This window comes from Aspergillus undulatus (genome assembly GCF_047715775.1).
Source record: "Aspergillus undulatus strain CBS 261.88 unplaced genomic scaffold BDV17scaffold_2, whole genome shotgun sequence".
In the NCBI taxonomy this organism is placed as follows: domain Eukaryota; kingdom Fungi; phylum Ascomycota; class Eurotiomycetes; order Eurotiales; family Aspergillaceae; genus Aspergillus; species Aspergillus undulatus.
The window spans coordinates 297,512-321,209 of record NW_027396606.1 but is presented as its reverse complement, the minus strand read 5'-3'; the positions used below and the strand labels follow the sequence as shown (position 1 = coordinate 321,209).

Below are 23,698 nucleotides of genomic sequence, written 5' to 3'. Positions count from 1 at the left end.
ATGCCTAGTCAGCGTTACGGCGTTTGGGGTTCGCATATGCTCCATTTATTGTAGTTTGTTCGATATTTTTTTCACGTGGCAATGCAATTCATTGGCTTCTTTCTTTGCTCATGTTTATTTTTGCGCTTGTCTTAGATTTGCTGGTGTTTCGTGGATAGTACTAGGGTGCTATGTTAACATATCCGGTAGCGGAACTGACGTCGTGAGCCGAGTCACTTGAAAATATACATACGACCCAACCACCCTAATACTACGCTTGACCCCACTATACAGAAACAATGCAATACAAAAAAAGATCCTGAGTAAGATGCTAAGTTTCATTGTTTTTATTTAGATTTCGTATTCAATCTTCCGATTTAGCTCGTCAATCATGTGCTGCAATCGCAGACTGGGTATTGGATAGCCCTGTACCCCTGCCCGTTCCCTGCTTTTCTTCAGGGTCAAGTCCTCTGCGGTTGAGAATGAGAGGTAAATGTGCACAATAAGATATGCAGGCATGTGTATATGGTTTGTGAGTGGTGTTGCTGCTTTGATTTGCAATGTGCAAATTGGCAGCGTCGCTTGTGTTGATGGGCTCAATGTCACCGCGCGCATCTCTTCCTATTTCAAGGAAGTAAGTACATATTGAGATAAATATGTATACCGTAAGCCAGGTCTCTGCGCGTGGGTTAGAGAATGAATAGGTGGGTGTCTCCGGCCAAAACCGGTAGATATATTCCCATCATTCCATTCTGCAGTCTCACACGCACTGAGCTAAGCTGGAGCCGCACGACGGCCAAACCGAATGATTTGGTCCGTCGTGGTATAGTCAAATCGAGACTCTGATTTTCATCGGGATCTCGACAGTTTTTGGTCGTGGGGTATTCGCGGTATTGAGGGCCGTGACTTCGTTGTTCATTACTCGTATCGGGGTATTTGAGGCCGTAAATATGAACCGGGTTGTAGGTGGTGGTTGGGAGGATAAGGTGATAGTCACAAATGAGCAGGCGTTATTCATCCGATGCTTGACGATTCCTTCACATGCAGGACTGGCAGTCGCTGCGACGATTCGGTAAAGTCTCGCTCTGAACATGGAGGGTTGTTTGTCTGCGTGTCACCGCTTAGGGCATGTGAGATGTCCGAGTGGCCGGTTCCTGACTCCCGCGGGAGACCTGAGTGTTCGAACATGGCGATATCAACATCATCCTCGTCCATGAAGGGGTGAGAGCGTTGTCGGGTGGTCGGGGCTGCGTGTGTAACGTCTGAGGTGACGCGCGTGGCATCGACGAAGTCAGGGAACTCTGGCGGCGGGCCGCTGACGGATTCCTGTTTCCAGATGTGATGGCTGCGGACGAGGAAGACGAGTTTACCGAGGACTGCGAATTCGAGCTTCAGTTTGACACTGTAGACGACGCCCTTGATCATTGTTTCCATGATGTAGTAGTCCATGTACTCGACGACAAGGAGGCCAATATCCATTAGGATGATGATCAAGTTGATTGCGACGAGCTGGTACATGATCTTGCGCTTTCCCCTGTCAGGGTCGAGTCGGAGCATGCGAGTCGTTTCCCAGATGTAGAGAGCGGAGAGGACGAATTCCTGGATACAAAAACCCGTCATCTGAATCTTCTCCATGACATTATACCCGTTGATGTAGCCGCGTCGCCCACTCGCCAGATTGGAGCCATAAGTGAGGACGGTTGTCGGGAAATGTAGGATAATGACATTGATGATGATCATGGCCAGAACTCTTCGAAGAACGACCTTATTCGGAACGACGAGGTGCAATCGCGAGTACAGGACGATGGCCTGGCCGGTGACCATACAGTACCAGCCGACGGTGATGAAAGTGACGGATAGCCATGTTGCGGTCGTTAGGTTGAAGAACTTGAGCAGGAAGCCAAGCGAGTACGGTATGAGCCCCACGGAAGACGATATAAGCAAGCTCCAAAAGTATAGGCCGCTGTAGTCGCTGAAGGTGACAAACACAAGCGCGATCAGCTCTATGGCGTTGTACCAAGTGATGCCGGCGAGTGTCGCGATGGTAATTTGAATCCCTAGACTTCCACCCGAGTAATCTCCAGTGATGCCATTGCCAGGCGCATTGCTGTCTCCAGTGACCATGACGTTGACGTTAGTTTTGGGAAGGCAGATCCTGATCCTGATTGTGGGGTGAGATGGCAGGAGTCATGGTAGGCCTGCGGAGGAGAGAGGACGAGGGAAGGATTAACACAAGCGGGCGAAGAGGGGAGAAGAGAACAAAGAGCAGGGAGAAGTGTTGGAAAGGAAGAAGAAAAGTGTTGGATGGGAAGAGAAGGATGAGAAGAGCGAGCAGCGATGTCAGGTGAGATGTGAGAAGGTTAAGGTCAGCGAGAAAATACCCCAGATTGCTGCCCCCAACGCTCCTCCAGACTCCAACCCACACAACAACAACGTCGGGAAAAAGAGTTTGAGGCAGGTAAGTGGATGCAACTGCTACTCTGGAGTCAAATGCATTCACTAATAAATGCTTCCAAATCAAGATACAAGAAGATCAAGAAAAAGCCCGGCGCCCCGAAGTGCTCGCGTCGAGGCCCAAGGCTCGAGCAGTCAAGCACTCTAAGGGGAATGAAGCGCAGCCTCCAGATCGGATCTAAGACAAAGCAAGTAAGCGGGCAACTGATCACACAGTCACTCAGTCACCGATGATGAAAGGAAAGCGATGATGTGCAGGCTACTCCGCGTTTTCGAGTCGGCTTGAGCACTGCAATCTTGGAACCAGAAAGCTGAGCACATCTCTTTATTGAGTCCGAAGGCATTTTCAACTCATGTGAGCCCGTGGCCTTCAAGAATCAACCGTTACGTTACTCAGCCAAGAGACCTCGCTGACTTGGTCCGTGATCATTTCCCCAGGTCTGCCTCCTTGTGCCTTCCCCCTCAAGCCTCGCAAGCCTGGTTCGGTCAATCAAAATCGCCGCCTCCCCATATGGATCGGAGATGTGGGCCTCCCCAAGAGCCCCAGATCCAATAATGACACCCCCCTGTCCCAGGAATAGGATCCTCGGCGCCTCGCCAGCGATGTGGTTGCTGGGAAACTTGGCGTCGCTGGCGAGTCTTTGGGACGTAGCCCCGAAGTCCACCTGTCATGGATCTGGGAGCAAATGAGTTTGTTCTGACAATAAATCCAAACCTCAAGAAGGTGAGGTGAGAACCCTGGATTGACTGAGATTTTACTCGACAATGGAAGGAACTGTGGGTGGCCCGTTCTTGCCTTGCCCCGGGTCCCACGGTCCAAGTCCGACAGCCGTTGTCTTTGTTCCCAACTTCCACGGTCTTTCCCGTCCTCTTTGTCCCACGCCACTTTTTCTCTTTTGACGGCCTGGCTTTGGCGAGACTTTGAGGCCAGCCAAATTTTCTTGGAGCTGACTCACCTCGTTGCGTGTAGTTAATTAGGTGTTGCATTGGGGAAAAGTGCCCGCGCCCGTGCGGCCAACAATGACTTCATCTGCACGTTGGACCAGGGTAAAGACGTTCAGCCCGACATATACGACGCTAACGCGAACTGACGCGGCGGACCACTCTCTGGCGTAAAGAAGGCATCGCTAGTAGCCTTGGTTGAAGTTGGTTCGAGAAATAACGCGACGCTAGCCAAATTGCCAGCGAAATGGCAGGCGACTCCGACCCGAGGGCTTCGGATAAACGGCCGATGGACGGAGGCCTACGATTCATGATGATAACTGGCGGTGGCGAACTGGCAACCTGAGTCCCCAGTCCTGACAGGGCACAATAATTACTATCATTCGCAGGTGCCATTCTCATGCTCACGGGGATTTTACCCATCCCTCAGCGAATCACTGGAATCACTGGACTCAACACAACCTCAATTCAACCAGGCGGTGCACAGTCTGCAAATTTCGAATCTTCCCTGGGAACCAGATTTTGGAGCATCGCGATTTGATGATATTTATTACTCGCGTCTGAAGCTCAGATTGCCCTGCCCTGGATTTTCCGACTCGACAAACTCCAGGATCGATCGGAACATCTCCGCGGTGAAAAACCGGAACAAAAGAGAGCTCTTTCCAGAGTCGGATAATGACCTTGACTTGGCCCCACGAATCCGACTTGTATACGACTACTATACGCCGTTGCTGATATCTGGGAGCTCTATCCACCAAAACAAAGTACCCTTGTTTCCGAATGATCGCTCTTCTGTCTATGTTTCAGGAATCGGGATTCCCAGGTCCACGTGCCTTCCGCTACGTCGGCGCCGCCAGCCGCACAAGAGTCTGCTCGGTACTAATGATTTGTTGCATCAATAATGTTCCGTCGGTCTGCAACTGCAGATACGACAGAGCACATTGTTCCTGTCTCTGTTCACCGCTGGACCGCCAATAAGGACATGCTCCAGGGATCCAAGCTTGCCTGACGAGCGGTGAAGCTGAAGAGTTCGAGATGCAAGCTCCTCCCTCGATTGTTATTACTATGATTACTCCAAGGCCCGCTGCATCCGCATTGCATCCGCTGCAGCTGGAATTTCCAAACTCGGTGTTGACTTTAGACTCGCGGAAGCTAGGTCATCCCTGTCTAGCACGTCCTGCTCAATCGGGTGGCACGGAGCGCAATGCACACATCCCTGGCTTAACCCTGAAGATACCCAACCGTCAGCCCTGGGATGGCAAGGTACATTATTTATTTTATTTTAGGTAATTTTGAGATATTGGCAGCAACGGCAACGTACAGAAGGCTTCCGAGTGAGTGTCCAGTCACCACTGATTGATCGACCTGCTAGGGCAACCCTCGCGGCGGCCAGGGCTAACTCCGTGAACGGCGCTCTTCAATGTCACGCGACCATCAGATAGCAGTCTATATAGAAATACCGTAGGATTGTACGACCTAGATTAAAGCAAGGCGGGATCTCGAAGACCGGCCCGGCTCGCTGGTTGCCACATGCTCGTACGGTTCACCGCCACGGCGTTCTTAATGATACAAAGCCTATAGTAGAACGGCCTACTCCATGAATTGATTGGGAGTGATATTATTATACCTCGATAGATCAGGGTTGGTCAGAGCATGCGCCGTCAAACGACGTTGGAACATCCTGGCGCTTAAGATGTCTTGGGGTGTTCAGCCGTCCAGTAGTGACCAAGCCAGTTCGCAGATACGGATAGTCGAGCCATGGCCAGTCAGCAATCCATTTCTGCAGTTTGCTACCTGCCAAAAGATTGCATGCATACCTCGATGAAACGCTGTTCCTAGATCTATTGGATCGTGTCCACGGCGTTAGCTTAGGCGCGACCCTGCAGGTAGTTAGCTAGCTGTAGCTCTTTGCAACTAAAGGTCAGTATGGCTACGAAGTATGTCGTTGGGAGGTGAGCCCTGCTTGGCAACGCGTCTTGCTCATAGCAGAGCGACTATGTTTGTGCATGCGCAATCGGTGACTCGGGCATCGATAACCTCACCGGACGAGGAGTAGAGGACAAGCTACGTCCAGTGGCGAGAAGGGCCTACGCTGTTGTGCGTCTTGCCAGTCGAAAGCAAGACGACCGTAAATTGACCGAGGGCAACCCCTCAAGTCCAGTCTGGAATAAGTAAATTGGCCACAGCATCTTTCTTCGTTGCTTGATGTTCCTATCCGGAAAACGAATCGTCAAGCCGTGTTCGAAATGCGGCCATCGATGACGCCCAGTGTGACGATGGCGAGGAACCTAAAAAGAGCTGCTTCCCGAGCCGCAGACACGCAGTGTGGTATGACGGACCTTGCGTGTGAATGATATGGGACGCTTGGTCCATGCATACTCTCATATGATGGCCTTTGGCAGGATGGCAACGCGGACAGTGCTTGATGTTTGAGTTGTGCATGCGGTTTTCATAACAAGGCACCACTTGCTCTTCGATGACGACTGAGAGATGTGCGAAGCGAAGCGCAGCAGCAATTGATAATAGAGCTGAAGATAGCGCATTTGTCAAAGCGTGCAGTTTATATCCCGTCATATAGATCATCCAAGTGTATATCCGATGCCGAATGTCGCCCAATTGGTGTCCAACAAATGGTTGTGATGTTGAGACGGGCCCTTGAAGCAAGCTCGGCATTCGGACTGTAACAGGAGAAGGCAATTTCCATACGACGTCATCAGACACTTGAAGAGTTGTTCAAGAGCAGCTTTTGGTGATCGGAGGTCAGGAAACCGAAGCATTCAATGTGCTTCCGGTCATAATTCAATCGAGGTCCTAGCAGCCTAGCCGATACTAGGCCCAGAATGTGCCATGCCGATCTGACGTCGTGATCTGAACTATTTCGTCGAGAGTATAACACAACTTCGGTGACGCAGTGGGCAGAATCAATTGTCAATCAAGTCCTTTGTTTTGTTGAGACTGTTGAGATTGAGGAGATCATTGAGCAATCACTTCTTCTCGACGTCGTTGATCAGACCATCCAGGATGAGGCCCGGGACGCCGTCGGTCACCGTTGATGCCGAATGACACTCGGCTGTCAAACTTGCAATCCGATGAGACAGTCGAGGCACACGACTGGGTGGAACGATGCACCTCTAAAGCAGTTTGCCGCGCTGACGAAAGGCACAAACAGAGCGACATGTAGGAGATAGACCTTTGACCCTAGATAGATACTTCGGAAGACATAAGTCCCAATCTCCGTGTTGCTTCCCCGAATCTCTACAGGTGGGTCGCTGTGCATAGCGGAAAATGCAACCGGCGCCAGCGGTGTTGGCAAATCCAGGTTCTTGTCACACTGAGTTCCTTGAAAACTCTCCTATCATAATAGAGTTAGCTCGAGCAAACTCGAGCAAATAGTGGCTTCGAAGAACAGAATTTCGACTATTTTTGTTGAATAATAAGCGTTGTTAGCCCTTGCCGCCGTGCCTGTTGCTCCCACGTTTCTGTGGCATTGAACAAGGTGTCGGGGAAAAAAAATTCCCCATTTCTTGCGCCGTGAACAGGCAAGGCACTGAAATTCGGTATCCAGTAGGGTTGTTACTCATTAAGAATATTTAACGCTGAAGCAATGGCGGCTTGATGAGAAGGGATGTTGCAGCTCTGAAGTGCAAAATGCGCGCACAAAAGCCAATGAAGAGGAGGTCTATGTCGAGCGGAAAGTCATAGGATCAGAGTGCCGAAGAGCGATCGCCTTCTCAACTGTAGTGGATATGGAGGGCAAAAATGTCACAATTTCACTTTGGATCAACGTTCAGTTATCTCGAATTGGGAGCCATCCGAGTCGCTTACCTGTCGGAACCGTGAGAGCTGTGGATTGTTTGTCATCACGTACAGATAGTATTCTCACTCCTGCATATGCCAGAAATTGAAAATTTAAAATCATACGTAGAAACTGTTCTTCTGAAACCCTCGATGAGTTGCTTGCCACAAGGTCCAGCATGGGCAAATCGAGGCCAGATCCTTGCAAGTTGCCGATGGCTGTTCGGCCAGCTGCCTTCCCAGCGAGTGGAGGTCGAGAACCTGAGTTGTACGGACCTCATTTCTCATACGTTGCTGCAAGAATGCTGCAGTTTGATGGAACAACTATCGTCAGTGTCGTCTCAACTTCAATGTCTGTCTCGAATCAACTCCACTCGCCATTGTAGCCGGAGTTGATGGCTCTCTTCGAGCCAGTTATAAAAGGAGACGAACTGCTCCCGTACAAAGACTTGTAGAACATCGAATCCGAACAAAGGTTCTCTTGTCTCTTTATCATTCACACTTGTCAATCATGGCCCCAGCTGCTGTTAGCTTTCCTCCTTCGAGCATGTACGCGGTGGCCCCCGAGGCCTATTACTCCTCTGGCTTGCGTGCACGCTTCCTCCTTGATGCGGACCGGACCGCTGCGAAGCCGAAAAGTCATAGTCCAGCAACCTATGCCAAAATTGGCTATGAAGTCGACGAAATAGCCTATAAGAAGCGCGTCCAGGCTAGCCTCGCAGCCGAGAATCTGCCTCAAAAAGTCCCTGCGGGCTGGCCCACTCAGCTATCCGGCCCCTTGGTCTGGGACAGAGGGGATTTTCCTGAAGAAAGCAAGTATGTATATTACTTGACTGATGAGGACAAGCTTGAAATATCGAGTGCTTTGGAAACATTCAAAGGTTTGTGTCCCATTCTTAGTGGAGCGGCAGCGAAAGGTCGCGCTATGGCGGTCTGGTCATGAATAGCTGAGAACACGCGAAGGCTGACAAAACTCGAGCAGGCTTTGGCCTCGGTGGCCATGAAGTCTCACAGGCAACGTTCCCCCTCCCAACGCTCGGAAAACAACTTGAGAGAGTGCGAAACGATGTGTACGATGGACGCGGGTTCTCGATTGTGCGTGGGTTAGACCCGGATGCGTACGCCATGGAGGATCTCACGGTGGTGTACTTGGGAATATCGAGCTACATCGGCGAGCGACGCGGGAAACAGGACCAGCGCGGTTCAATGTTGAGTACGTCTCAGTTTGACACAGATGATATAGGCTTTTTTTTTCTGACGAATTTCGTTTCTCAATAGTGCATGTCATCAAGCGTGGCGACCAGCAGCGGGATGTTCAATACAGCGAGGATAAGGTATGATTGACCGAGAATATTGATTCCCTCCCGAGTGGACATGATTGCTGAGAGATGTGCGGACAGCCATTCCACACCGACACTGTCACCGACTGTCTGTGCCTGTTCGCCCGAAGCCTGTCCGAAAAGGGCGGGCGTAGCATTCTTGCATCCGCTTGGACCGTGTACAATGAGATCGCAGCCACTCGCCCAGACATAATTCATGTATTGGCCGAGTCAAATTGGCCGTTTGACACGTAAGTACCCACTGGATCGTTCCACAAGACAACTACTTTGTCCGATACCTCTTTCATGAACATGTTCGCTGCCTGCAGTAGGTATCTGACCGATGGCTAGATTCGGTCGTTCGCCTCCGTATTACACCCGTCCGGTGCTTTTTTACCACCACGATAAGCTGATCACGTCTTTCTCTCGCCGGCTGCTGGTCGGACATGTGCCATTTGACAAGCGAAGTCCGGGAATTCCTGGGCTAACGGAGGCTCAGGCAGAGGCACTGGATATGATCCATTTCGTTGCACGCAAGCACGAAATCAACCCTCGGATAGAGCGCGGCGATCTCCGGTTCATCAACAACATGGCGTTGTTGCATCGACGCGAGGCTTTCGAGAACAGCGCGGGGAATGCCCGGCACCTGATCCGGATCTGGCTGAATAATGAGCAGATGTGCTGGAAACTGCCTCGAGCGCTGCAGCTGTCGTGGGCTCGTATTTTCGAGGACGACGAGCGCGAGGAACACTGGGATCTCGAGCCGCCGCGCAAAGACGGCAAAATCCTGAGAGTTGCGGGATCATGTGATTAGAGTGTCATTATCTCTGATGACTTTGCCCCCGAGACTCCGGGAGCTGGAGTCTGTAGACGGAGGGAAGGAAGAAGAGACGAAGGAGAAGAGGAAAGAAGTGACGTGGAAGAAGGAGAAGAGAGAGGAAGGGAAGGAAGGGAAAGGACCGAAGGGACGTGACGAGGACGGGAGAGTGGTGGAACTGCATTGGGAAGGCGAAAAGTTTGGTTCACGAGATTACTAGCATGCTGTTTCTGTTCTTTCTCCAAAAGTTACTCTTTCGCTCTCTTAATCGCAAGATTGTCATTGTCGTATCGCTTTCTATCTATTTGAGTCGCACAATTGCCGCCTATTTACACGCTATATACTCCATCTCTAAGCAGTCGGCCCGGGCTTCCATTCTTGATCATACAGCTGCGAGATCCAGTACATGTCGTCTCCGTACTCCTTGTTTGCCCGCACTTCGGCCATGCGCACGACTAGTTTCAGAGTCAGCTCAGCTCATCTCGCTCGCCGTCCCAGGCAATAGCGCACTCACCTCGACTAGTGCTATTGACGAACTCAGAGGTCTGTTTGACGAATTCGAGCTCCTCGCTGTCCAAGTCAGCCGCCGCCGCCAGGTAGCGCAATGATTTCTCGTCGTAGGTCAAATGGAACGGCAAGACGCCTTTGTTCAGGTAGTGGAAGTGAGCCAGCATATTTTGCATGCCGGCCTGCATCCCTTGTATGCCCGTGAGGTTGGCATAAACATCCTGGATGGTGGTACGTTGGGTCAGCGTCGCCCGTCTATCGCCCAAGGGCAACAAACCTGCAGGTTGAATTCACGAGCTGTCTCCCAATCCCGCCTTGTCAACATCGCACAGCTGTGGAGCAGTATGAACAAGGTCAAGTAGATGGTCAACCAATGTTCGCGCTTGTTTTCCGTGACCAGGTCCTTCAATGCCGACAGTACTCGGCTACTAAGAGGCCGGAGGATTCTGGAGTACATGATACATTCCATCTGAGCGATCATGATGACGGGCATTGGCACCATTGCATGGAAAGGGCTATCGGGGTCATCCACCGGGGCGCTTCCCAGTATCTCCGGGTTTCGAATGTGCTCTGGGTTGCTTATCTTGCGACAGGCGACCCAGAACTTCAGGCAGTCTGCTATCAGGGCTTTTTCTCGTGGGGGCTGGTTCGCGTAACTACTAAGCAGGGTTGCACATTGTCAGGGGGTAGCGCACGGCACTCACCTTTCCTTTTGCCTGATAACGAAAGGCAAACCGGTAGGTTTGCCAGATTAAGTCGTCTAGATTCCCGACTGTTCCCACAATATACTGGCCCACATACACAGAAGTCAACCAATTCAGCGCCCTCGCCGCACTCTCCATATCAGCCAACGCATACTGTGGCATCTTGTGCCGTTTGACATAATGTCCCGAGACCCAAGTCAGTTCCAGCATATCGCCCTCTAATGGCACGAACTCCCTGACTTGCACTGTATATGGTGCCTCGGCGTTATTCTGGCATAGCGTTATAGTCTTGATCTCGGAAGATGCCCAGTCTGTAATATCGATGAGATCCATACTCTGCCACCGTTTGCTGAATAGCTGACAAGGCATGTCTTGTTCGCGATACAATGATACGTCGGTGAAGATGTATCGGAGACAGAGGATTTGACGCATACTGGGAGCTTTTGTCTGGTATGCCCGCTCACAAGTGAGACAGTTACCATGAGGATCTTCTTGGTTCGGCTCACACTGCAAAATGTTTCATCAGCGGAGACTTCAGAAATCGACAGAAAGGAAAAGAGTCGATGCTCACCCTTATTCGCATCATGCGACATCGAATGCAGCCCTTCAAAGTCCTCGTTAGGGCTGTGTCCTTGCGTTTGCGATCATCCTTGAACGGGCCACGGCGGCGGATGCTGCCAGGCTTGCGCTGCTTCTTTTTCGTCGACTCTTCATCTATGGGTTTTCGCTTCCGTCGAGTTTTCTGGCAGAGTACGCACTGCAATCAGAACTCAGAAACATTGGTTGTTGGCGTCATGTTCCGACTCACCGGAGGGAGAGACCAGTCTTTGCTACAAGGACCGCGCGGGGGTGCATTTACGACACTCAAGCTTCGCTCGTCTATCCCGGCAGAGGACTTCTCCTGTTCTTCATCCGATGCGAGAGATAGATCGCTATCCGAACCGTCGAGCGACATGGCCCAGCAAGGAGATGCGCGGAACGACGACTTGGTCGAGCGACCGTCTAATGGCTTCGTGATAATGTCACCCCGCCCGCTGTCTAGCGGGACGGGGGTAAATTCGTGCGAGTTCAGTGCTGAAATGCTGTGTTGGCTACTGAAGGCGCTTTGGGCGCCGAACAGAGAGGCGCTCCATGAAGTCCTGTAGGGGGATCGAGATAGCGACATCCCCTCGTTGTTCATCAAGCCATAATCTGGAAATACAAGCATCTGATCGCCTACGACTTCCCTCGCATTGCTCACTGCATCAAGCGTCGAGGCTAGTCCATGCAAACCAGACACTGCAGGTGGACGAAGTCTCGAGTCCGACCAGTGTCGTCCAACGTCCCTGGTAATCATCTGGCCGGGTAGTGGGGGTGGCGGGTTCAGCGCGTCTACAGCAGCCGGATTATTCCTTGTATCCCTGCTCGCTTTAGTTGGCGACAATATTGCTGCCATGAGCTCATCCAACAGCTTTGGCTGCGAGGCAAGGTCGGCAATCAACGCTGGTGGGAGGGAGACAACGCAGAAAAATCAGCAGAAAAACCGCCCACTGCTCGTACCACGACGGTCGGACGACTGAGAGAAAGAGTCGAGCAGTCAACGTTCAAGAGGGAGGGTGAAAATTCTTTGGCGTGTTGGGGCTTGGAAGACACCATACCATGTTGATCCGTCAGTGCAGGGATTGGCCGCGCAGGCGTCAAGGTAAGATGACAGACGCAATTTGATCCTTTCAAGAGCGCTGGGCGAGCTTTTATCGCTTAGAGGCTGGGCGACGCTATCGAAAGTCTATCGCTCGATAGAGGCGACTGACTGCCCGTGTAAAGGGCGTCCATGTCAGAGATTAATGGACCTGTCACTTCCTATGCTGGAGGAATCACCTGGAGCCTCGGGCTTTGTTGAATTGCTGATACGATCCTACTGGCACGAGCAATCCTTGCCCCATTCAGCGGCTGCTCTCATTTCTTTTTGCCCTTCGCAATCATCCTTGCTGGTCTGGCTGAGCTTATTCATTATTCATCGCTTCCTGGGGAATTTCGTGCATGAGGGGTAAATCCTGAGGAGTCGCGACTCGCCGTCTCACGGTCTCGCTCCTTCCAGTCCTTCACCTTCTTCCATCACTCAATCTCAGCCTCCCTCTGCCGGTTCTTCCATCCTCGTCATCACGACTAACGCTCTCATTTGTTCCCTAAAGCCACGTTGTCTTGGCTAGGTGTTTTTGGCGTCCCTCGGTGCTGACAGCCGTTCCACTTGGTAAGCTAGCCTCCCTCGCATTGAACACATGGTCGCCTCTGTCTGTGAATCATGGGCTGACAAAGGGCGAGATTAACAGGTCTAGAGTACGGCATTGGTGCCCAACCTCATCATGGAGCTTAGCCATCTCATTGTGGACGCCGTATGGCGCCCGAGCTTCATGTTGAACTACCACGAACTACAAAACTATCTCCAGCCGTCGTCCGGTCGAATCGGCCCTCCATCGTGGGATCGCTCTTTCCTCAATCCCCGAAACCGAGTCGAAACCCTTGATACTACCTCCTCCCGCTGGCGGATTGATGGAGCAACCATATGCGGCAGTTGCTTTTATGCTATTCCGCTGGACCTTCTTTCGAACTTGCCGCCGTTGCGAATTTTGCTCTACATCTCTGATCAGACAGATCATCCCCCCGCACTGCGCCACAGCCTCGATGCATCCATTGGCGTGCCTTTACGAGATGGGAAGGCCATTTCTCAGCTTGGCTTAGCAAAACATCTCTGTCGTGCACTCGACTATCATTGCGCTCAGAACCCCGAATTTCTTGGGCAGTATCTCAAGCTCCCGTTCGGCTCGAGGCTTATTTTCGAGGACATCACCCCTGACGTTGCAGACATGAAGCTAGACATTGAGCGAGATTATCATGTTGAATCGAATACGAGGACACTCCTATCCCTTCAAGCATCGTGGGCTGATGTTGCGCCCACCGCTTGGCCACCGACCGTCGACATCAACAACTTGCGCCTTGTCAAACAGCTTAACGAGGCAGTGAGTCTGGTGGGGGGCTCTGGTCAGCCACTCGCTATATTCAAATCGGCAACCAATTCGCTGCATCATACGTACCATGAGCTTCGCTTTCTCCTTACCTGCCCCCCGCATCCCCACATTATGCCTCGGCCTTTGGCTATTGTGACCAAAAGAAGTGCGTTTGGAGGAAAGCACGGCATAGTTGGCTTTCTACTTCAATATTTCCAGGGCGGTTCGCTCCGAGACATCCTACCCGTTCGACAGCGCGCTGGAACACTGGCGGAGCCCACCAAGCTTCGTTGGTGTCGCCAGGTAGCTTCGGCGCTAGCCCATATCCACCAAGCGGGGACTTTTTACTCCGACTTACGCCCCGATAATGTCCTGCTAGACGAAGAAGAAAATGTTGTCCTTTGCGATTTCGAACAGAGGGGTAACTGGTACGAATGGTGCGCTCCCGAAATTCTGTACCGTCAGTACGCCGAGAACATTCGAGCTCGACTTCCCAAACGTGTCATTAACTCCCCGTACGACCGCCTGCTTAAAGGATATGCACAGTTGCATTCATTGTCCGATTCAACATGCTATACGCCTGCAGAAAGCCCAATCGAGGCGCGAAATCGCGCTTGGTTTAGTCTGCCGCAGGCTAGTCGAGAGAAGGCAGTCGTCTATTCACTCGGTCTTTTCATCTACGCTGTTTTCGAGGGGTTGAGTAACGTTCAGTGCAATGTCGCAAACCAGTTTCCAATCGAGCCGGAAGTGGAGTTTCCCACTTTCCGGCGGACTCCAGAAGCCATAAGAAAACTCATCAAGCAGTGTACAACTGATACACCAGACTGGCTTGCAGCAGGACTGCAGTCTGAGCCATCGCGAGTGGTGCGGTTGAACGGCTTGCTGTATCCGAAGACGCAGACTGATCTTGAGCGTGACACCCAGCAAACATTCGACACTGTCATGGATACCCTTCTCAATTTTTGGGGCACGGAGCTAGCGCGAGCAGAGATGTTTCTTGATACTCCTGAGTGGGAAACGGGGATATTTGGAAAGCACAGAGCATCACTACGTGACGTCGTTGAAGCTCTCGGAAACCAGTTGGAAGATTCATAGCGGAGAACCCACACCAATTAGGACGTCGAAAGCCTTATCGAGTGTTCGAAATCAGGCATAAGACTACGAAAAGGCGGTCTTGGAATTCTAATAGCGGTGCATATTACACGTATGCGTTTTCCTGATAATTCAACCTGCCACCTTCAATTATTCAGCTCTCTTCGGAAAGTCCTGATCTGTAGTCATTCAACGCTTTGACTACGATTTGGGCCAACGACAACAATCTCTCTTCGTCCAGTCTGCGACCGATAAGCTGCACAGCAGCTGGAGCACCGTCGTATATTTCTGGGTCATCTGTTGCGCGTCAGAGACACTTCTCGGACAAGGGAGGGGGGAACGTACAGAATTCCATGTTTATCCTATCCTCCTCGTTGAGAGCTTTGAAGTTGGGGCTGACAATGTCTATCCTCTTGTCGGCGAAAGTCACTGGAATAACAACTGAGGCGTAGTCGAGTACGTTCACAGAACTGGTATATGCTATATGACCCCGAGTCAGTCCGCGGCGATCCATTGGGAAACTGTTAGTATTACTCACTGGAAGGATAGAATTTCCCGGGCAAAACACCTGCATACGGCGTTACCGGGGAAAGAAGAGCCTCGACAGGGCGATCTAAACATATTAACGCTGATTTTTTCTCGATATGTTTGGGAAAGCGCCCACCTCCAGTTCGCTCCGCGGTCGACGACCAATAGTCAAGATATCGTTTTCGGTAGTCTTTCATATCTCTCACTACCTCCTCGTACTGTGGCAGAGGTAAAGGAGCTCTCGGCTTGCCGTTAGGAAACAAATTCATGATCTCGGGAACAAAAGGCTCGCCCGAAAGGTGGACAGCATCATAAACATCATGGCAACCATCTCCTCGAGCAATCGAACACTGATATGGCTGTTACAAAATCACTTCTGGGCTTGAGTTGGGAGCATCTTGCTTACGTGGATATTGATGGTCTCCCTGCTGTGCGGCCAATCCCAGTCGATCAACTGCAGGCGTTAGCATGCACAAGGCGATCCCGAGTATGACAAACCTGATGTCCTTTGCTTTGCAAAGCCTCCTTCACTATCTCCATGGCACGCGATATTGGCGGGTGGGGTGTCAGCACACCGTCATTGGTCAAAAACCCAAAGGCTGGCTTATATCCCAGCTCTTTCGACGGGATGTACTCTTTTTCGGCTCGCCAAGGAATCGGAAGGGTGTAGGGGTCATGGAGCCACGGCTTTATCAACAGCAGCGACTTGAGTATCAGTTGAAGTGCATCTACCGAGTGTCCCATGATTCCAACGACTGTTGGCATAACTTCCTGTCCTTTACCCTTGCCGAGCAATGTTAGCATCATTGGCTGGGCAGGGAGTGGATCCTCACCGTACAGTGTTTGCTGCATCCTTGAAAGATATTCGCCCCGCTGATGGCTTGATACTGAAGACACCCTGGAACGAAGCTGGCATTGACACCGAGCCGCCAATATCTGTTCCGATCCCAAATGCGCTTCCTCTTAATGCTTGCATCGCGCCCTCACCTAGAAATAAGTCAACCCAGCAATATGGCAACAGCAAGTGCGCACAAAACAGGAATCAATTCTTCCTGACCTCCTGATGAACCACCTGTTGAGAGATTCTGGTTGCAGGGATTGAGTGCATATCCGAGTATGTTGTTGTTGGTTTCGGGGGCCTTTCACTGGTCAGCTTAGTCTGGAGACGATGAGGTGCCCCTCTCAACTTACCCACAGGCTCTGCATGAGCGTCGTCTATCACTCCGTACTTTTGTTCAGTTGCTGCTTGGGAAGTGAGTGGCAAATGTTTGTGTGACTTACCTTTCCAATAGGAACCGCGCCGAGTATGTGAAATTCTCGGACTAATTCGCTCTCAACATTCCTGTTTTTGCCCGTGCCTATTTCACCCTCAAAGGTACCGATCCACCCGATGAAACCCATTGAGGTATCCAGGCCCTTGATGTGGAATTGGTCCTTCAGAGTGAGGGGGATGCCGTGCAACGGGCCGACAAGTCGTTTGTGTTCTCTGAAGTAGTTGTCGAGCTCCCGAGCTCGTTCAATGGCTTCACTGAATCTAACCTCGAGGAGAAGACTGCTCTAGCAGAAATCTATCAGAAAAGAAAAAAATAACTAATTCTTGACAGACAGGGCCAAACTCACTAACTGATGAGCATAGGCAGCCCTTTTGCAGAACGCCGTGACCACCTCGACCGCAGTGAGAGTTCCGGTTTCCATCCTAGCTACGAGCTCAGGGACATCCATGTCGGTGACGTACCGGGACTTTGCGTCGAGCAGGCCCTCCATGTAGTCACCAACGATGCTGTGACGAGACCGCCCGTCTTCCAGCACTTGAGGCTCCAGGATCCATTCCGGTGGAATTTTGGCCAGATTCGCATCACGCTTCTCGCTCGCAATTTGCTGCCAACGAGCCGGACGGCGGGAAAAGATTTCCGGGACCTTCCACATATCATGTGCCCAGTCCAACAGTGTCAAAGCTGACACGACGAGGGTAACCGCGAGGATGAGGATGCGAATTTTTGCTGCCATTGTGGATTGCCTTTATATCATTCGAAGTTTCCTTATGGAGACGGGTCTTTCAAGGCTGTCGCCGCCTCTTTCAAAGACCGCATCCCACGAGAGTCAGGGAGCGCTGAAATATCCCGATCCACAGGAGCGCAGCGATTTAGCGGCGAATAAAGTACTCGGACCTCTGCTATGAAGCACGCGAACCTTTTTCTGGAAGTTTGAGAAACGTCTGTATAGCTGCTTTACCCGGAAAATTTTTGGGCCAATGACCGGTGCCTCTTAAGGTCGACCGATGAAAGATGACTTACCCATCAGGACGGCAACCAATCAGCGGTCGATCTTACGATATCCTCACGTCGGCTTGCACGAGCGCTGGGAGCGCACCCGCGCCAGAAGCTCATGAAAGACGGTCATCTCCCGGGTGCTGGCTGAACAGAGACAAAGCGGCGGAGCTTCTCCACGTCTTGCGTCTCTCGTGTTATCTTTCAGCTCTCTTGCCTGAACGCCGGTGAGTGAATTGCGGTGTGGAAATCCATTCTCACCTCAGCCCCATCTTTGATCAGAAGACAGTCAGTCGTTGCAGGATTCGAGGGCGTCGATGGGGGCGCTTGATCCGCGCAGCGCAGCAGGTCTTGAATAGATAGATGTAGACGGATGTATGACCAGGCATCCGGTTTCGAAACGCACCAATTACTGCCGCAATGTACTTTGTCCCTGTGGACCACATCTTTCGCCTCGACGTCCCTCCGGTCCAGATTTCAATACATCATCGGCAGCCCGCTGCCCTCGGAGGGGACGATTTTGGATAGGTACTTTGTTTGCATGGTATACTAAATCCCGTGAGGAAAACAAACAACAGCCTCATCACATTTCAGTGGGCAGATCGCGAGTCTAGATCAGTTGAACTGCACAGTCTGCACCGAGTCAAGAAACGGTGTGATGCCACCTGCGCCTGCGCAGCTTAGCCAGCTTATACAATAGCTTTCACCATCCAGTCACCCAGTCATCCACACGGGTCGCGCACAGAGCCCGATGCTATAGGCTCTGCGAAGAGTCCAACGGGGCCCCGGAAGCAGCGAAGCAAGGCCCTAATGCCGAGATCAACGGCAAACAGCATTTAGTTCTTTGTCTCCAATTTCTCAGAAACAAGGGTCGCATGCACCATTGCATGAGTCGGTGCCTGCTCTTGCTAGGCGCGAAATGAGGATGATGAAACAGACATTTTCAGTCTACTCTCGAGTCTGGAGTCTGGAGTCTAGAGCCTGAAGAATCCCTCGCAGCACCTGCACCTGCAGTATGTGATATAGAATAATCGCTTAATCAGCCTCGCAAATAGAGCAAATAATATAACCTCGGATCCTTTGACTCCTTCCCAATCCAGACGCCAGAACCGCGCTGAAAATACGCATACGTAGGCTCATCCCAGTAGTGGTAAGCCAGTAGATACTCCGCGCCGGCCGACTTTTAAACGAAACGGCCTTCGAATCTCGATCCAGACTCCGATTCCCAGTCCCGGAATCGTCCGTTCCGCTCCCTTGCAGATACGGACGACGAAGTAAAGCGGCTACGAAACCCGTCCGCAAGACTCCCTTCCGTCCTCTTCCCAAGCACATCATCCATCTGTAACCCAGTCTACAACCTCACGTAGTCACCTCCTAGACTTCTTATACTTAACCTCCAAACAAATTCGCACTATCACCGCTCCCGCTCCTGCTGTTCACCCCCACCCCCAGAACCACCAGTAGCACCACCAGTAGCAGACACAACTCTTTCAACCTCCCCCCTCACCTCCGGCATAGCACTCCTCATCTCACGCGCCAGGACATCGCGAAAACTCGCAAAGGCCTCTTTCTTCCCCTTGAGATCCTGGTTCCCGCGCTGCACGAGCTCGACGAATTCGCGCGTGTAGATGTCCGGGTTGCGGCTGGCGTCGACGTAGTCAATTATTTCGGGGGGGAGCGCGATGGATGAGAGGAGTGGGTCGGAGGGGTTGGAGGTGGTTTTGGAGGGGTCGGTGTTCTGGGGCGTGTCGCGCGTGTGCAGGGAGAGCGTTGAGAGGGAGGTTGTTAGGTTTTTTCTGAGGGAGGGGTTTTGTTAATTTATGTTTGGTTTTAATAAGAATGAAAAGGGGAGGAGGAGGGGAGAATACATCTTCCTAACGAGCTCTTGCTGCGTCTCTGGTCCGAGGTAGCCATGCACGGCGGATTGGATCTCGAAGAGGTGTTGGATTATATCCTTTATTTCGTCTATTCGGGAGATTCCATGTTACATGGGGTGGTAACGATGTATAGAGATAGGTGATACTGACTGTCAACTGTGCTCAGCGTTATTGGAGCCATGGTGGTAATGGTGCGTGAGGGTTGAATGTGAAGCTGATCTGAGTTTAGACTTTAATGGAGCTCCGCGGGCGATAAGAAAAAGATTGACGGCCGGGGTATCGCTGGTCTAACCGGTTTGGGTAATCTACTTCAGACTACATACAACTATGAAGTAATGGGTAGTTCAATCTCCGAATATGAATTGTTTATTGACTCGCTCGAGGATATATAGTAAGCTAAAGGTACATGTACACAACGAACAATAAGAGCCAGTCTATCAGACCAACATAGCAGATATGGTCAACCCCAGCGATACATATGCAATGCTCCGGCACCAAGAGTCCAAATGACTGGAAAGCAATACATGGCTAATCTAAACAGAATGAGGATGTTGATACGGAACGCTCGAGGCTTTACACCTCTTTCGTCCGCACAGCCGGGAACTTTGGTATCTCGATCTCCGTCTCGACCATCTCCAATCCAGACAGGCTGGGATATCGGCGGCTAAAATTCGTCTCCCAGTCTTCGCTTGGGCTCATCGGGGCCCCTTGCGTTGTCTGACTTTGAGTCTGGAAATGTTCAAAGTTGCTGGGTCCGGTTGCGTCCGCTCCAGTAGTTCTGGCTTGCAGGCTGCGCGGCTTCGGAGGTGCCGCCGGTCGTGGTCCTGTGCGCTGTGTGGTAGCGTACCCCGTCGATGCCCTCTCTTGCTTCGTAACTGGCGGGGCAGCGCCTCCGCTCCTAGTTGTCGGTCGTGATTGTACCTCGGGCTGCTTTGCCTGCAAAGCAGGATCGGAAGCTTCAGTGAACCTCCCATACCCTGTGGCGGTCTTGGGTGGTGGGGGCGCTTTGTTGGCTTCGCCGAGTAGGGTTTGTACCCTGTTCAGGATGGCAGGGGACCGTGTCGAATCACCTGCGGGAAGCCGGCCTCCCTCTCCTTGTTCGGCTACCCGGCGGCGGTATTCAGCGGCAGCACTGGCCACGCGTTTCTCTTCCTGCGAAAGACGTCGGCGTTCTAGTTCACGGCGCATCTCGGGCGAAATGTCGCCCTCTTCGTCATTGCCTGAAGACCCAGTTGGTTCTTCGGTTGCTTCAGAGCCTGGCACTGGAGACAACAACGGCTTGGGGAAGTCTTCTTGAGCCGGTGACTGAGCCTTGTGGTCTTGACTACCCTCAAACCGTCGGAAAGCGTCACCAAATCGACCGGCCAATATTTTGGTACCCGAAAGAGACAATGATGAAAGACTCGAGCGCTTGGTATGTTTCGAAGAGCTTCCACTGTACCGCTTCTCGCGCTTTCCCTTCAATTCTTCCTCCTTTGCTCGTAGGTAGTCTACATCTGATGAGATATTATTGCGGTCGTACTCAACCTCCGTCTTCGCGTGCTGCAATGGCGAACCACCGTCGTAGGGTGACCTTGGTATGTCAAGAGAGGAGCGAGCGCTATCCGCGCTTCGCGGCGGAAGCTCAAGCTTGGTTCCAGCGTGCATGGATAGCGGACGAGACCTACTGTTGGCAGATCTTGACCGCTGCACGGAATCGTCAACCTCCAAACTAGACGGCCGGAGAGCTTCCATGGAGGGCCGCGAAGATGCAGAGAGGTTGGAGAGTCTATCAGATGAAATCCTTGGATCCACCTCCAGCTTTGACGGAGAGATAGGCGATATGCCCGGTCTGGATTTCCTCTTCTCATTGTCTGTGGTCTGCGTTTGCTCATCAGAAGACAGGAATCTGTAGATTGGCCGACTTGATAGGCCGGGGCTGTCTGGGGGCGACGTCATAGTGCCAGTAGAGACCATTGTGGGCCTTTGTGGTGCTGGTTGGTAAAGCGGTGCTTGCCGCGGGGGCTCGTCGCGATATTGATTGTACTCGACAGGTGACGTCTTTGTCGTCGCCGGCTGTGAACGTCTACTGGCAGGCTCTGATGCAGGCTCTTGAGGTGAATGCTTCGCGAAGGCCTCGTCGGCCAGTGCGTTGGTGAGCCTCTGAGCAAGAGCATCATCTTCTTTCTGATCCGCGGACGTGGGCTCGAATTCAAACTTTCCTTTAGTCTCATGCAAGATGTGGAATTGGTCGAGCGAGGGAAACCTATCCTCGGCCGCATCTCGCGGCTTCCCACCGTCCAATGCAGCAAACGGATCCGTGGACGTTCCACGAAAGGGCGACGGACTTGGGCGAGTGGAATTGTGCTGTGAAGTGTCCGGTCTAGTAGGTCGTCCGCGGCGCATCGGAGCGATTTCAGGAATATTGATTTGGGTCTCCTGAATTGGAGGAGAAAACACGGCTCCAAGTTGCGGCGTTTCCGTTGGAGATGGCGGCAGCTCTTGAAATCGGCGCGCCTCCGATTGCGAACGATGGGCATAAATCTGAATTTTGTCAGTTTTAGGCCTGTAAGAACATAGAGATAAAACAATACGTCTTTTATCGGGACCTCTTTTCCTTGCATCTGACAGGCCTCCCTCAGTACCTGATAGATATTTGGGCGTTTCTGTGCGGTTTCTTTGAGCATGGACGCTGAAGATTGTCAGCATGCAGTCCCAATCGTGTGAAAGAAGATAAGGACTCACATATAAACATCTTCAGCCGACTCGAGAATGGGGGGTAAGAGGGAAACTTGTAGGACGCATTAAGAATAGCCATCTGTCCAACTTCTTCAAATGGGGTGGTGTAGTAGCAGAGCTTGTATAAGAAAACTCCCAAGGCCCAGATGTCACTCTTCTCATCAATCGGCTGCTTGCGATAGACATCAATCATCTCCGGGCTCCGATATTGCATAGTCGTATGCCGTTGTACATCATCCTCAATCAAGCGGCCTTCTGCAGCCGAGGTCGCAGCTGGCCGTGGTGGTGCAGAGGAACCAAAATCACAGACCTTATAGATAACGGAATCCCCATGGCGAGAAATGAGAACATTCTCCACCTTCAAGTCGCGGTGCAGTAAAGGAGGCTTAAGATAATGCATGCAAGCAACACCCTCGGCGACATCGGAGAAGATCTTGATAATCTCCGGCTCTGTCAAGCGATTCTGCAACCGGGTATTCATAAAGTCTATCAATCCCCCACCCGCGCAGTATTCCATCAAAAGAAACACCTCGTAACCACCGGCTTTGAGCTGAGACGCATGGGAGTCAATGTACTTGACGATATGGCGGTGCCCCCTGAGTTTCTTCATTGTTTCGACCTCGGTGCGCATGTTGGCAAGCGCAGATTTATCGGGGACGGCCACCCGCTTCAAGACAGCCTTATCTGAGCCATCCACCGGCTGCGGGAGGCGCACGACATAGACGTGGGCGAAGCCGCCCTCAGAAAGGTACTTTTCGACCACGACTCGATGATTGCCAACCTGGACTTTGGTGCCTGGCAAGAAAGTTCCAGCAGGTGCATTCAACGCAGCAACCGGATTGTACGAAGGAACTGGCCGATTTTGAGCGGCATGGCTCTGGTATGACTGGGAGTGAAAGGATGCCATGGTGGGGAGGGGGGAATGGTGAACCCCGTGGGGAGGGAGAGACAAGATTTTCTTGAGGGCGAACGCGACTACCGTTGCTGCATAGAGAAGACGAAGAGGAGAACCGAGTCCAGGTCAAGGGATATGGAAGCAATCTGAGGCAGGCAGATGCACAAGCCACGAGAGGCCAGTTGTCGGAGGGGAGGTGGGCTTGACGACGGTGAGGCGGTGACGTTGGGGGCGGTGCCTGACAACCCCCAGGGGTCAGTCGAAGGGCGAGGGTAGAGGAAAAGGAACAACCAAAGAGTTCACGAACAATGACTCTCCTCGTGAACTCCGGGAAGATGGGGCGTGTCTCAGTGCTGGCCGGCAGTCGAAGCGGTGATGCAGTTCAGCCTCCGATTGTGGATGCCTTAAGGAACTTGAGGTACCACATTCAACTACCCCAGGCATCAATTGGACTCCAACAATAGGTATTATTTCAGGTCTTGCATTGTATGTTACGACACATCTGCGGCTAGTGGCTGCAATTTGTATGTGACTTATGCGTACTGGTACATCCAGCCAGGAACGATACCGTATAATAACACATTACCCCAGTCATGGGGCGTCTCGGCATGATGTCACAAATCACGAGTACGAGTCATGCAGGGATCCTTTTGATCTCACGATACAGTGTTATTGAGCACTCCATAAAGTAAAGCATTATCACCAGGCGTGTGTAAGGTCTGTAGAATGACCTATGAGTCCAGAATTGACGATCAGGGCCACCCTGCAGCGGAACGGAGATTTCTGCCTGAGGCCTTACAGCAGACTCTGAGGCTAGCCT

The 23,698-nt window shown here is 51.9% G+C and overlaps 7 protein-coding genes across 7 annotated transcripts; 2 read left to right on the top strand and 5 right to left on the bottom strand.

Moving 5' to 3' along the window:
• Positions 1-794: 794 nt before the first annotated feature.
• Positions 795-2,511, bottom strand: BDV17DRAFT_65493 (uncharacterized protein). The gene has a single exon (XM_073764913.1). It carries the CDS (start codon positions 2,101-2,103, stop codon positions 994-996), a length of 1,110 nt encoding a protein of 369 aa, XP_073620521.1. The 5' UTR covers positions 2,104-2,511; the 3' UTR covers positions 795-993.
• A 5,170-nt stretch (positions 2,512-7,681) lies between these two features.
• Positions 7,682-9,415, top strand: BDV17DRAFT_298069 (TauD/TfdA family dioxygenase; the record flags this gene model as incomplete). Its single annotated transcript, XM_073763613.1, has 5 exons — positions 7,682-8,051; positions 8,153-8,383; positions 8,449-8,504; positions 8,571-8,740; positions 8,841-9,415. 5 exons carry the CDS (start codon positions 7,682-7,684, stop codon positions 9,301-9,303), a joined length of 1,290 nt encoding a protein of 429 aa, XP_073620520.1. The 3' UTR covers positions 9,304-9,415.
• Positions 9,416-9,480: 65 nt separating this feature from the next.
• On the bottom strand, positions 9,481-12,220 carry BDV17DRAFT_65363 (uncharacterized protein). The gene is made up of 6 exons (XM_073764912.1): positions 11,326-12,220; positions 11,089-11,259; positions 10,518-11,024; positions 10,091-10,456; positions 9,821-10,034; positions 9,481-9,761 (listed from the first exon to the last, which is right to left on the bottom strand). Exons 1-6 carry the CDS (start codon positions 11,950-11,952, stop codon positions 9,658-9,660), a joined length of 1,989 nt encoding a protein of 662 aa, XP_073620519.1. The 5' UTR covers positions 11,953-12,220; the 3' UTR covers positions 9,481-9,657.
• Positions 12,221-12,363: 143 nt separating this feature from the next.
• Positions 12,364-14,837, top strand: BDV17DRAFT_65679 (kinase-like domain-containing protein). The gene is made up of 2 exons (XM_073764914.1): positions 12,364-12,747; positions 12,833-14,837. The coding sequence occupies exon 2, from the start codon at positions 12,860-12,862 to the stop codon at positions 14,594-14,596; it is 1,737 nt and encodes a 578-aa protein (XP_073620518.1). The 5' UTR covers positions 12,364-12,747; positions 12,833-12,859; the 3' UTR covers positions 14,597-14,837.
• On the bottom strand, positions 14,748-17,128 carry BDV17DRAFT_286504 (amidase signature domain-containing protein; the record flags this gene model as incomplete). Its single annotated transcript, XM_073760918.1, has 11 exons — positions 14,748-14,890; positions 14,939-15,073; positions 15,132-15,206; positions 15,258-15,480; positions 15,528-15,575; positions 15,620-15,904; positions 15,960-16,108; positions 16,179-16,260; positions 16,313-16,336; positions 16,403-16,678; positions 16,742-17,128. The coding sequence occupies 11 exons, from the start codon at positions 17,126-17,128 to the stop codon at positions 14,748-14,750; spliced, it is 1,827 nt and encodes a 608-aa protein (XP_073620517.1).
• A 1,292-nt stretch (positions 17,129-18,420) lies between these two features.
• nut2 (mediator complex subunit NUT2) lies at positions 18,421-19,463 on the bottom strand. Its single transcript, XM_073756307.1, has 3 exons — positions 19,416-19,463; positions 19,257-19,353; positions 18,421-19,184 (listed from the first exon to the last, which is right to left on the bottom strand). The coding sequence occupies exons 1-3, from the start codon at positions 19,444-19,446 to the stop codon at positions 18,803-18,805; spliced, it is 510 nt and encodes a 169-aa protein (XP_073620516.1). The 5' UTR covers positions 19,447-19,463; the 3' UTR covers positions 18,421-18,802.
• Positions 19,464-19,633: 170 nt separating this feature from the next.
• On the bottom strand, positions 19,634-23,484 carry BDV17DRAFT_250265 (putative serine/threonine protein kinase). Its single transcript, XM_073756306.1, has 3 exons — positions 21,990-23,484; positions 21,839-21,936; positions 19,634-21,788 (listed from the first exon to the last, which is right to left on the bottom strand). Exons 1-3 carry the CDS (start codon positions 22,888-22,890, stop codon positions 19,839-19,841), a joined length of 2,949 nt encoding a protein of 982 aa, XP_073620515.1. The 5' UTR covers positions 22,891-23,484; the 3' UTR covers positions 19,634-19,838.
• Between the last annotated feature and the right edge of the window lie 214 nt (positions 23,485-23,698).

Bases quoted from the DNA above. Each gene is read 5' to 3' on its own strand.
- BDV17DRAFT_65493 (XM_073764913.1), bottom strand. From the start codon at position 2,103: ATGGTCACTGGAGACAGCAATGCGCCTGGCAATGGCATCACTGGAGAT.
- BDV17DRAFT_65363 (XM_073764912.1), bottom strand. From the start codon at position 11,952: ATGGCAGCAATATTGTCGCCAACTAAAGCGAGCAGGGATACAAGGAAT. The intron at 11,260-11,325 runs GTGAGTCGGAAC...GTACTCTGCCAG, and splicing joins AAGACTGGTCTCTCCCTCCG to AAAACTCGACGGAAGCGAAA. The intron at 11,025-11,088 runs GTGAGCATCGAC...AACATTTTGCAG, and splicing joins GTCGCATGATGCGAATAAGG to TGTGAGCCGAACCAAGAAGA.
- BDV17DRAFT_65679 (XM_073764914.1), top strand. From the start codon at position 12,860: ATGGAGCTTAGCCATCTCATTGTGGACGCCGTATGGCGCCCGAGCTTC.
- nut2 (XM_073756307.1), bottom strand. From the start codon at position 19,446: ATGGCTCCAATAACGCTGAGCACAGTTGACA. The intron at 19,354-19,415 runs GTCAGTATCACC...TCTCCCGAATAG, and splicing joins AACGCTGAGCACAGTTGACA to ACGAAATAAAGGATATAATC. The intron at 19,185-19,256 runs GTATTCTCCCCT...CCCCTCCCTCAG, and splicing joins CAAGAGCTCGTTAGGAAGAT to AAAAAACCTAACAACCTCCC.
- BDV17DRAFT_250265 (XM_073756306.1), bottom strand. From the start codon at position 22,890: ATGGCATCCTTTCACTCCCAGTCATACCAGAGCCATGCCGCTCAAAAT. The intron at 21,937-21,989 runs GTGAGTCCTTAT...GACAATCTTCAG, and splicing joins TCGGCTGAAGATGTTTATAT to CGTCCATGCTCAAAGAAACC. The intron at 21,789-21,838 runs GTATTGTTTTAT...GACAAAATTCAG, and splicing joins AAGAGGTCCCGATAAAAGAC to ATTTATGCCCATCGTTCGCA.